The 13,299-nt window shown below is 39.2% G+C and overlaps 1 protein-coding gene across 2 annotated transcripts in view; it reads right to left on the reverse strand.

Moving 5' to 3' along the window:
• Positions 1–8,837: 8,837 nt before the first annotated feature.
• Positions 8,838–13,299, reverse strand: part of ATP9B (ATPase phospholipid transporting 9B) — a 157,131-nt gene continuing 152,669 nt past the window's right edge. Inside the window, exons 29-30 of one of the 2 annotated variants that reach the window (XM_021553372.2) lie at positions 12,270–12,302; positions 8,838–11,504 (exon numbers count right to left, since the gene is read on the reverse strand). In XM_021553372.2, coding sequence (XP_021409047.1) covers positions 11,368–11,504; positions 12,270–12,302 — 170 coding nt within the window. In that variant the 3' untranslated portion in view covers positions 8,838–11,367. The remainder of the gene's footprint in view (positions 11,505–12,269; positions 12,303–13,299) is intronic. The other variant, XM_021553373.2, reaches the window with a different exon arrangement.

Consider the following 13,299-nt stretch of genomic DNA (forward strand, 5'->3'; position numbering starts at 1 on the left):
ACAGTGAAACCACGAGTGTTATGAAAACCCACAACCTCCTAACACCAGGCTCTGTGTCTGCACTGTGCCTCAGGTCTCATCAACAGACTCTTCCACATCAAGTTAATGCAGATACATCAAACACAGGCCTGGAACAGTTAAAGAAAACCATGAAAATGGTACAAATTAATCTCTTTTCCTTTGCTTCCAGGACTTTCATTACTATCATCCTTCCAAGAGTCCAATTACAAGTTTTCAGATTGCTTTTTAAGCACATTGATTAAATGATGAAATTAAAGAAACCTCTGAACTGTGGTGCATGAGAAGGAGGCTGCCCACAGATGTGCATGTGGTGCAAGAGAGAACTGCATGCACAGAGCTGTACATATAGTAATGCCTTTGTTAAGCTTTGAGGCAGAGCAATGGCAGAACAACCTCCTGGAGCTGTATCTATCCACCAGGCTGATTCTGGGGAAGGCAGAAAAGACAGACTAAAGACTGGAGCTGAAGATTGTTTCACAGAATTGTTTCACAGAAATTGCCTTTGGGACTTCACCTGAAGAATCTGTCACCAAAGGTGAGTCTTTAAGGTGAAAGCCACTTGTGTTTACTGCTCAAGGGCTGCTGCCTGCTTGCTGCCTAGCACTGATGCCCTGAGCAGTCCACAAGAGCTGTGCCACAATGCGAGCCCTGTGGTGTTTCTCAAGTTACATGAGTCAAAGCTGTCAAGTCTGTAAGTCTAGGATTTGGCTCCAAGTTTTGCTGGATACACTCCAATAAGTGGCTGCAGACCAATTTCACAGAAGCAGCCAGCAACTCCTAGCAGGACAAAGAAAGGCTATTCCCACCCACCGTGGCCTCTCTGACTCTCCATGGAAAGGTCCTTCACTGGTGTCTGGGCTGCAGAGCTCCAGCTCTCCAGGGAGGTTTTGTCACTGTTCTTGGAGTGCCAACCAGTATAGAGTGACCCAAAGGATAAGGCAGACTGGGAAACTTGTGCGTGCATGGGCACATACGCATGCAGGAGTGTCCCCTCTGTTCAGAGTTCGTAGCTAGCTAGACTTGGTGACCTCAGGGAAAAACTTTGTCTGGCAGAGGTGTTTGAAGGCAGTACATTACCCAGTGCAAGACTTCTTATATCCTGGGACTGGCTTGGATGAGCAGTATTTAAAGCTGGTATCAGTAGCAGATCAGAGGAAGGTAAAGGCAGGGTAGTAAGAGATCCATTTGGGATAACTATGGAGGGGCCAAAACATGGGCTCATATTTTAGTGATGAGAGTCTTTCAGGAATGTTGTGAAGGTCTGGAGTGAAGCAGGAGAAGGTGGGGAAAGGCTACCAGAATGCTGGTTCAGTTCAGAGACAACAGCACAACACTGGGTCCGGCAGAACAGCCCTGGTGGAGTTCATTGATCCAAAGCAGTGAGGAGGGGAGTGTCTTGCTGAGATGAAACATCCTGTCCTGCTAGGAGCATGGGATTGTGTTGCTTCTGATGCTTGGCACTAGTGGTCAGCATATCTGGCAAAAAGTGGCTAATGAGAGCCCTGTCACAAAGCCTGTCCTGACCCAGCTGCCTCCACCATCCAGACATTATCACAACAAACACTTTGTGGGATAGTTTCCTTTTAAGGGCTTTTCTTCCTCCCTTCACCCAATTAAAAGTTCAATAAAAAACACAAATGTGCCTCAGAGGGCAAGGGCTCTTGAATACCCAAGAATTTGGTTTGAAGCTAGCCTGGATGGACTGCTGGCAGAAATACCTTCACCTTTCAACACTCACACTGGTAAATAAATTAGCCTGGCACTGAGACTCTGAGAATGCATCCTCAGTGGCAGCACTTGCAGTGATGTTGTTTGACAGCAACTGAACTGGAAAGAAACCCTTTACATAACAGATTTTTTCCTTGTCTGAAAAATGTAAGGATTTAAAAATTTAAAATTTTTACCGTTCAGGAAACTTCCCCCCCCCCCCCCCCCCCCCCCCCCCCAGTACTGTGAAAACAGTTTTAGAAAATGAGCACCGTGTGCCTTGAAAGAAGGATTTTTTTTCCCTCGGTTGCGCTGACCATGAATGTGGAATTTTACTTATTTGTTGGCTTGCATCGCCCTCTTGTGGCTTTTAGTAAAATAAACCCCCCCGCCCCGTTTATTGATGTTGACGCTTATCTACTTAAACGGATCAACCATTCAAACTGGAACCGAGCCCACCTTTGGAGAGCACGGATGCTGAACGGCAAGGGTAACGATGAAGGTACTGCTTCCCACGGGGTGAAAGGGGCTGCTGGCTGTGAAACTGGGTTGGCATGGACAGCTTGTACAGACGTTCTGTCCCCACCGCCGGCTCCCTGGAACGTGTGTACAGGTATTTAGGTCATCATGCAGTGCTAAGAAGCTTCAGTTCTATAGTTTAAGTTCCACGCTAATCACTTCTGACAGCGCTGGCCGTGCTTTCCGTGGACGAGACTAACAGGAGTTGGAACAGTTTGTGGGCTGGAACGCAGCTACAACAAAGAGCTCGAGGAGCTCCGGAAGGGGCAGAGCAGCAGGGCACCTGCTCAAACCTGCCCAGCCACAGCACTAAGGCAGAGCTGTGAGCAGGAATGAAGCCCCTGTAGGTGTATTTCCTGTAGTCAGAAGTTCACATATTTCTGTAAGATTGCAGTAATCTGGAGGATGAGAAGAAAATTGAGTGATGGGTACAGAATTACACCAAAGTTAACCAGATAACTTCTAGAGTGACCATGTCTGAATACAGCAAAAAATCCATACTTTATTTTAACGTAAAAAAAATCAAATCCAAGTGAAGCAGTCCCTAAGGTCATGTGCCTTAAACAAGAAAGATGATCAATCTCAGGTTAAAAGTGAAGAAGTCCTTCCTTCATGCCATGTGTAAATGACACTGTCAAGCCCTCCCATGTTAGAGACTAAATCAGGAGATTTACAACCTTGATGAAAATCTCCTTCTAAGAAAAAGGTAACACTTCTTTCCTCCCAAGTCATGTCGGGACATCTTAGGATCTTTCTCTTTACAGACTAATCCTAGCCCTATCATCTCACTCTCAACTATTACTTGTCATATTTTCTCACTTCCATACATTCTCAAAACTCCTTCCCTTGTCAGTCTCTGAAGGAGTAAAGGGGTTCTTTATCTCTGAAGAATCTGTACCATTATCTACAGCATTCTACTTGGCTCTATAATGTGATACTAAAACTAAAGCTTTTATTTATTTTTTTTTTTTTTTGGAAACCAGGCTCCTACTAACAAAACAAACATCTTTAAAATAGTATCATTTAAAATCACTTCTGGTGGAATAGACTGGGAATAGAAATTGTTTCATGGGCGAAACAATGGAAATTATTAGCTTTCCCCCTTTAATTGCCTCACATCTCAAGTTCTTAGTTACTGCCTCTGGCTTTGATATTCTCATTGAAATTTGTGTAATATGAAGCTGATTAACTGCTGTATTTCAGACTAGCAAGCAGCTTCCATTCTTTTCTTTCTCTTAAGAAGAGATAAAGTTCTGACATTTTTTATGCCTGGGAAAAGTATCAAACCAAAAAAGGAGGGACACAAAATAGAAGAGCTGTGAGATGTCTGCAACTCAAACAGGACTGACAGGTAAAAGAAAGACTATAGAGAAGCCTTTGTTTTCCATGTTTTCTTTGAGCTGCTGGAGGGTGTCTCCCTTCCAAAATTTCTCCCTTACTGCAAGTATACACTGGCATATACTGAATTCAGCTTGCCAGAAAGCAGCTCAGACACATGCAGCTGCCTGGTCATTCTCCTCACATGATCACCAAATGAGTCTCTCTCATGGAATTTGTGTTCCATCTTTAAAAATAAATTCAACACAAACAAACGAAGCCTTGACTGTAGTCACCAACCCTGACCCACACACAGATGCGTCTGTGCTTGAGTCAACAGCTACAAGATCAGCAGGCTGCAATTTCAAAGAGGCCCCAGACACCCAGGTTACTCAGAGGAGAACACCACAAGCAGGAATGGAAGGTGCTGATGAATAGCTAGGGCAAAGACATGGCCTATCAAATGACCAAAACACAAAAACAAGATAGTTTACAGAAAGACCGAGGCAGATCTGACATCTCCAGGGTGATGCCAAGTGACTTGCTATGGAGTGCAGGGCCAAAGCAGCACGCTGTGCTTAGGGGCTGGCTGTGCCTGCACACTGAGCACGGGGTGGCACAGGGCCAGACAGACAACCCCATGGACTTGGCTCAGGGCTCCTGCAAGCAGCCTTCAGATTTTTCTCCAGGGGCTGGGAGGTGGAAGCTGCAAAGGGCTGCATGGATCCCACAGCATGGAACAGTCTGGAGTTTCCATTGCACTGTCCAGTGTAGCACAGGGTGGAGGGGTGAGGGTTTGTTTTTGCTGGGCCTTAGGCAAAATGAAATTTCCCCCATTTTCTTCTCCAGCCTTCCGCTTCCAGAGGTTTTTCCAGTGTCTGACCAGAACATGTAAAATTCTGCACTTTTGGACATCTCTGCTGCCATGCCCTGAGGTAGGTGCCCCTAGGGCAGGCTTTGCTGTAAGAAGCCTTTCCCTGCTTCTCCAGCAGTGAACTCCATCACTCACAGTGATGATATGTCTGAACTGGCAGAGTGAGTTATCTGCATGTCAAGAAGAAAAACTCCTGTGCTGCTGAGTACCAGATCATTGACTGTGGCTGGCTCTGCGTTACAGCTAAGCTATAACCTTGTTCTCCTTCCTCACCTGCCATCTCCAAGTAATTGCTTTTGGACAGATGGCAAGCTGGCAGCATGGTTATGTGACTGCAGCTTGGTGTTTTCCCAATCCCCCCAAATCTGCTTCAGGTTATACAAAGAGAGCTTATTTTTCTCCTCCCTGCTTCCCTTCCAGCACTACAAACCAATTTACACAGAAGTCGATTGTTTCAACAGTTGGAGAACTGCTCAGGCTGGGGACTTCTTCCACCTGTGTCCCAACATTACAGTGGGCACAGCAAAACCAAAGCACAGAGGAACCTCACTATGGTTGCCCTTATCAGGGTAACATGACAATGCAAGTAGTGTGACAGCCCATCCTGGTCGTTCCTGGTCAAGAGAAATCAAATCTCTTCTAATGCAAGCAGGGCCAGACTGATATCCGAGCTAGGTAGAAATGCAAGGCATTTTAACTGTCTGGAATTGTTTCTTTCAGGCAGGTGTTCCCAAAAAGGGTCATTAAAAACATGATTTCTCTCAGTGGTTCAGGTGTGAGTCTCACAGTCATCTTAAAAGGCTTACTTTCTGAAAATGTTTTTTTTTTTTTTTTTTTTTTTTTTTTAAATAAGATTTGCCATGTGGGTGTCTTGTTTTTCTCTGAAGTCTGCACAAGTTAAGGGCATCTAAAATATAAGCTGCTGTGAGCAGCAGATTTCTTCCTTCCACCTCTTATTTCATAGAATCATACAATAATTGTAAATTAAAAAACACTTCAAGATTCTTAAATTCAAATCTTGGCATTCTTCACTATAATATTCAATTCAATTTCTGAGCAAATGTATGGATATCCTCCATATGTTGCTTTCAACTTTCAACCTTATATGTATTATAATACCAAAAAGGATGTAATAGGACCTACCAGAATTAAAACTAGCTATGCATATGTTGCAGAGCTAGGAAGGTAATGTGAAGGCCTCCAGCTAGGTTATTTTAAAAATCAGATTAATCATTTAGTAGCTTGAAATATTTTACTATTTTCACACATGAAGAAGATTGTGCAAGAAATAGAAAAGCAATTATAAGCAAGGCAAAATCACTACAGCCATAGGGTAAAAGTTGCAAAGCCATTAGCTTTTGTTTCCATTCACATCCTTCTCAGAATCTGGTAAAATTGTACGTGCTCAGGTTTATTGCATTTATTTATTTTTGATCACAGATTGTCTACATTTGCTTTAGTTGCATTTGGATAAGTGTAAGTATGTACTAGACCACATCTGTGTCACCTCTCCTGCTCATGACGCTGACACAGAAAATTACCTCCTACAGCTGGGATAAACCCCATTCAGCTGGGATCAAGATAACCAACAGACATATACAAGTGACTGCCATGGAAGAGTCAATACCCTAATGAAGGGAAAAGGCACTCTGGGAAGCAGAAGCTCTGGGAGGAAGTGCCTATGTAGCTGTGTTCCTGCAGATGAATTTGGAATTCAATGGCAAGAGGAGGCAGCAACCAGCAATTACACACAAGGGAAACAACAGCTTGTCTTCCTCTACTGAGCACATGCAGAATAGAGCTTTTCCCCTGGGGAGCCTCTTGCCTGAGAATTCCCAGATCTCTCCTTCAAATAGGCAATAGATAATTGCAATAAATACAAAACATACGAACATACCCCTTACAGGTCTGCTCATCCATTAACATCCCCCAGCCTTCTAGTCAAGTATTCATTTTCAACAGACTTTTGAAGTAGTTATCTATAATTTGCTTCCACATGATGTGTGTTTACTTTGCAAAATCAAATGCATGCTTAGAACTTAGAGCAAAACACAGAAGGCCCATGGAAAAAACTAGATGTGTATATTATAGAGAAACAATGGAAAGCAGCTCTACAAGTAAGAACTATAATGGTCTACTTTGTGTACTGCTTGCTTAAAGCTACATGATCATTACAACCAAAGCTCTTTTTCTTAGCTCTTTTTCTTTTCCTCTGTCAAAAGCAGAGGAAATAAAGATAGTTTGCTGCAAGAAGAATAAAGCCAGGCACATAAATACTTATCATGCATCCCAGCTATAGCACACAGTATCTCCTTAGAGCAGATGATCTTTTCATAGCTCAGTAACATATAAAGGCTAAATTCCAAAGGCAAAATTACTCAAGCCTGCTTTTTTGAGCAATTTAGGAGTTTAATATTGCTGATTACCATCTCACTTTGAAAGCATGCTAGAGGAGAGGAGGAGACTACGATCAGGAGAAACCTCAGCTGTAGCTCTGCTAAAACCAGGTCAGGGATGGAAGAATAAAACAGAATTTGTCAACTCCAATGCAGAGCGTGCTCTCATTATTGTTCATGGCATCCAGTTTTCACCACCTCTGCTGTAAAATATTTTGACCAAAACTATGGTTTTGGTCAATGAAGTATTGAATAGGTCTTTCAGTGCAATTGCCTATTTGAGGTGGATTTTGTTGGCAATTGGCTGAGCAAATTCCCACTTGCAATAACAGCTGTGAACCCTGCTGAGGGCATCTGTTGAGTAGTTAATACTTGTTGGGAAGTGTCTCGCTTTAAGTGTGTTTTGTTTACAAAAGAAATTCCTACGCTTTTCAACACAGTGTTAAAGACATTGTGCCTCCTGTTTATTTACATATAATGTTCGATCTGTGTTATCTTTGTTCACTTGTACTGATTTTACTCTCTACAGGGGGCTAACATATCGAAGGGCTTTTTTGATTGCCTTCAAGTTTCAATTGAGTTATAATAATAACAGCTTAGATACAGAAAGGTTATTCAATTAAGTATTATAAGAGACTGCTGACCCAATTTTTTTCCCCTTTCTGGTCAGAAAAATAAGAAGAAACTCTATGGAAGGTAAAATTGAAATGGATGGTAAAATTGAAGTGTAAGCAGGACCTACAGGAACAGTTTCTGCATCACTGGCAAGAGCAGGAAAGCCTTATCTCCTTCTGCGGTTGTCATTTTTTAAGGACAACTGTCCATCCAGAGCCCATATAATCTGCAGTCAATTTCTTTGCCCTGCAGGAGTTGTTGGAGTCATATTAATAGCTCTGAGCATGTGAAGGGATGCAAGTGTGAAACAGATGCAAGCATCTTTCCTATTATTTTGCCAATATAAAACCCAGGAATATGCAGCTCTGCAGAAGCAGAAAAAGGGTTCACAAGGGGGTATCTCTGTTAACAGCCCATCTCCAAAGCCTCTGAAGAAGTCCATACTGTCATTTGTACAGCGAGCCAGGACTCTCTCACTAGCACTTATGAGGTTAATATGCAACCCCAGATGGATCAGGCCTGAACAGCCTCAGCCTCCAGTGGTGCAGGAACCCTCCAGTGGACCCTGCAAGAGCAATATGTGGGTGCAAGAGCAATATGTGGGAAAATCACCTCCTCTTCATCTATGGAAGCTGAGCCTCATGACAAAAAGCTGAGCCTCATGACAAACAGCATAATTGTTTAACTGCATCCCTGATTATCAAAATTCCCTCTTTCAGACCTGCTTTAAATGGAGACTGAAGAAAAGTTTCAGCTCACACTCTTGCAGATGAAGGGCAGGACATTTGTAATACAGGCTTGCTCAAGTGGAAGTTGCTCATCAAGATAATGAACAGTTCCAGTGTATATATAAAAACAATGGCATGTTTTTTGACAACCACTTTGAAGGTTTAGGAAGAAAACAGGAGGTACTACACAGCTGAATTTTGATTGCATGAGTCAGTAAGCTCAATTTGAATATAAAAACATGGGTGTAAACACTCACATTCATGGATATGTGCTACAGCTTTAATATTAACTATGCAAGGATTTAATTTATCTTCCATTTGCAAACTAATACCTTATATAGTAAAAAGTTTTCCAGCAGTTACATGAACATAATTTTGGAATAGCATCAGAAAAATCCAACTTAATTACCAGTACTCTCCATTTTTGCAGGATCTCTTATTTCCCTCTGTTCTTCCATCAAACTACATTGGAAATCCAGGTGTTCAGCTCATGTGCTTATTAAACATGGTCCATGTATTGTTATATAATTTACTTTGGTGAAGATGTATTTCCTGGTCACACCTTGCTCATCCATTCTGCCCCAGTTCTGAAATTTTTTCCAAATATGTTTTCAGAGAGACATGATTACCATTTCAGAAATACGTATTTGACATAGGAGCTCACAAAAGTAAACATTTATTAAATACCAAGAAAATCTAAGGTACTTCTGGGTACAGCCTGCAGAGCCAAGGCCTAGATCTGTTTATGTAAGCTGAACCTCAAAAGCAAAGTGACTTGAGTCAGGCTTTCACAATCCTTAAAACAAAGTGTGAGCTGAAAGTGGACCTTTGCTGTATATTGGAAATACTAAGGAAGCAGGCACTATAGAGAACTGACTCCACTTTTGAAATGCTTATAGCTCTGTGCAGAACCTATTCATTTGCTCTCACACTAACCTTAAGGGTTTTAATGCTGGGAATTAATATATCTACACTTAAGTTATAACTGAGCAGTTCTTTACCCATGAGTACAATTGTGTCTCATATAGATGTATTGCAGTAACACTATCACTTTCGTGCTGTTAGTTTAATTTCTGGGTTGTTTTTCCTCATTTTCTGCCTAATTTCACAGATGTGATGTATAGATGAAAGACGACCAACTCTGAGCTTTCGCTTATCTCCCGAATCTTATATATATGGTTGTGAGCCCACAATGGATAAGACAAAAAGGTCTGAAGAAAACACCACCAACATTTCAGAAGAACTGCACACCAGTGACTTTTCTTAATTGTTTAAAAGAAATCACCACTTATTGGGAAAACAAAAAAATTAAAGCAAATCAGTAACAAAAATGCCACAGAACTAAACTAAAAACGTAAATCAGGAGCATCTTGGCAAAACCACACCAAATGCAGAAAGGCTCCTGCTAATACGCAAGGACAGCGACATCTTGTGGGAATTTACAGAAGTGAGTACACAGAGGGACACGGCAAATAAGTCTGTGATGCTGGGTGATTAAAGGAAACTCTACCTCAGTAGTTTATTTAATACATATACCACTATTATTTTGTAGAAATTAGGCTTTATTGCTTTTATAATGAGAAATGAAAATGAAAAAAGATAAATAGCTAGTTAGAAAAACTTTGAAAACAGAAATTAATGGAATGGGGTGGAATTCAAATAGCTCTGCAGTTGTTTCCTCTGCTCTCCCAGGAAGTAGTTATAATCATCACTTAAATATTACTCATCCAAAGAATAATCCATAAGGGAAAAGAGACTAAACAAGGAATTATGTTATAAAGGCATATAGTCAAACATAAAAATGGCATCCATATTTAAGTGGGTTTTAAAAATACACATATAAATATTTAATAAAGAAAGCATGAATAGTTATGTTGTTCCTTTCCTCTGATTAATAGACAATGCCAAATTCATTATATGTACTTCGTGAGAAAGCAAAGTTATATCACAATGGAAAATTAATATATCCTACTTGCCAGTAGAGTGTGCAAGATTTGGACCCTACAGATTGCATCGGAGTATTTGAGTTTCTGGAAAAAATCAACTGCAATAAGGTGTAATAACTCAGCCAAGACACTCAACTCCGACAGCTTACAAGAAAAAAAAAATTTTTTTTGACAAGTTTGCACCCAAACTAAGTTACAAAAACATAACATTTACAACTTGGAAGTTGACAGATTTTCCTACCATGATGTTCATGTGTTCCTCTTATTTTCTTTTACCTGAGTAACCTAAGTAAACAGATTACAAGGCAATTTAGACATATTAGCTAATACAAGGTTTACTGGACTTCTCATATATAGAAATGTACTTTGACACTATTTGCAGTTTTACAAATACAAAATGAATAAGAACTTTAAAACATATTTACTGAGCAGCCATGTTTTGATATATGTACAGATCAATAAGTGCTGTGGAATTATGTACAGAATTTATAATTTGATTTTTAAACAGCTTTTGTGCAATCTGGCTGTAATGTGCATTTAAAGAACTGCTGTCAACATCACACATCTGTAATTTACTGGTGTCAGAAATGGAGAGTACAGAATAGGACAACAGCTCCTAAAATAATACTGTGCTATGCAGACATCAGTACATAATTCAAATAGTGCATATTAATCAATGTCTGATGAGGAATAATAGCTGCTAATACAGACACAGACATTTACAGGTATTAAGTTTGTTAGAGTAAGTATGGATGAAAAAACATTTCCATATATAAACATTAAAAGAAAGGGTTTGAATTAGGAAGTCATACAATAATTAAATATGGAAATTTATTACATAAATTACAAATGTTTCAATTTAACTTGCAGAAGGTAAACTTAGTTGGAAAAAATCCTTTACAGTAGCAAAAGATCCTTCACAGTAGCAATGAAACCATTCAGAAGCATTGTCAAATCAAAGGTAATTTGGTTTTATTTTATAATCATAACAACTGAAAGAATAAAAAAGAAAATCAACACAAAGAAAATTTAGTTTATCTCTGATAGTTGTTAGTGTACTTCTGTGTTATTATTTCTGTCAGATGTTTCCTCCTCTTTTTGTGCTCTATTCACGCTATCCCTTTTGATTTTTGATTGTTTTGTTAAGTTTCTTTAGTCCAACATGAATCCACAGACACTAAAGCACAGTGAATATGCAATCTGCAGATTGGTGTGAGTGAAAAACCATAGGAATATAATCACTTTTACGAGGTAAGCTTGGAGTAACTTGGAGGAGAGAACTTGCGCTTCAAGTACTTGAGAATGTAAAGTGGAAGACAGCTTACAACAGTGATTGCTGACACTTTCCACAGGAAGGTCACAGTTGTGATAAAGGCAACATCTGCAGAAACAAAAAAGGAAAATGAGTAATGGGAGCCAGTAACATGGAAACTGGAACTTCCAGTGCAAAGTTAATAAATGTCTCTTAATTATTTGCTTATGCTATTGTCCAATTAAAAAAAAGCAACAGAAATTTAACCTCAGCCTTTTCCTTTTGCAAATTATTTTATTTAGAAAGGAACTTCAGAGTTCCTTTATGGTCCTCACACTATTTTGCAGCTGAAGTAACTTTTAGGGGAAACAGAATCTCAGTTTAAAAGCAAGACTCTCTCATAATAATGAGTAAATTCAGCTTATTTTTCTACTAGTAAGAATGATTTTTACCCACTATAAGTTCCCAATTAGAAATTTTGCTAGTTTGGATTTTTTATTCTGTATTGATTATTTTTCTTACAACACCTATGCTGAATGATTCTTAAAATCACAGAGATTAAATTAGAGCCCAAATATTTCAAGGGAAAACAATGTAGTGATGTTGCTACACACCACATGGAAAAGAGAATTGTTAAGGACAAAAAATTAACAAGAATGCTGACACACTGTGCTTGTTAATTATTTTTTTACCTTATTTGTGATAATTAGTTCATACTTAATTGTAATGGAAAGATCCCAGAATTCACAGAACCCAAATAATTTTTTATTTTATTTCTGCTCATTATTTACAAATGCCTATATTAAGAAATTTGCTATTTCTGAGTGAATCTTTAAAGATAAAAAAACCAAAAAAGCCAACCCAAAACTTCAAGAAAAGTTAAACTTCACCTACCTAAGAAAGCTCCAAAAGACACTCTGCCTATACCTGTTTCATAAAGAGGGAAAATGAAAGGATAGATTTACAGAAAATACAAAAGTTATGCAAAAAAAAAAAAAAAACAAACCCAAAACGAACCAAACAGAAAACCACAACCAAAACAGGTTAGCTACACAAAGAGGAAGTGAAAAAGATGTTAGTACCATAAACTGGATTAGTATTGCCTTTCACATGTCAATCAGATTATTTTAAGCAGCAATTAAATCAAAACACTTTGAGAACATAGAGATATTATATTTGCTCATGTTTTAAGACTGTTTTAGATTGGTACTTCTCTTAGATTTCACTTCAAGGTATAATTTGCTGTATAAACAACTTGATCATGTGAATGAAAATTCTCTTCAGAAAATGCAATAAAGAAATGCTTTCCTGCTCCAACTCTGCTCATTAAAAATACTTTGCATATTAAATTTCAACATAGAAACTTGTTAAGGAGTTTTAGCCTAAGCCTGCTTACACATACTGAAAGCCCGTGTAACCTATCACAGACACTCTAAAAAGGCCACTGTGTGCAATTAATTCAGAAACATAAAACCTAGTTTACTTTCATGAGTCAGAGTTCTAGAACAGTATTTGTTTTGACTTTGGAATTTCTGCCTTTCTAATTTGAGTGCCATGTCATCATATAATTTCTCTGGAAGGAGATGATCCTTATAAGCAACATCACTGAAATAAGTTTATTTGCAAGTGAAGTTAAGCAGTATTGATCTGGATGATTTTTCCTGATCCATAGAAGTTGCCCTATATCTTGAACTGCAAACCATCACTTAAGTTTATGCTACAACACATACACAAAAAAATCTCCCTCTGCCCAGTTATAATAGGACAGATTAAATAAGAATAAAGCATTAAGCAGAAGTGAGACTAAAAGAAAGGCATTTTCTCAGATTAACTGGTGAAAAACACAGTAAAATGCATCTTTATGAAGTATCATTAAACTGCAGCCTTTTCAGTACTCACAAATACAAAAATAGAGAAGTTAAGT

This window comes from Lonchura striata, chromosome 1 (assembly GCF_046129695.1).
Source record: "Lonchura striata isolate bLonStr1 chromosome 1, bLonStr1.mat, whole genome shotgun sequence".
NCBI lineage: Eukaryota > Metazoa > Chordata > Aves > Passeriformes > Estrildidae > Lonchura > Lonchura striata.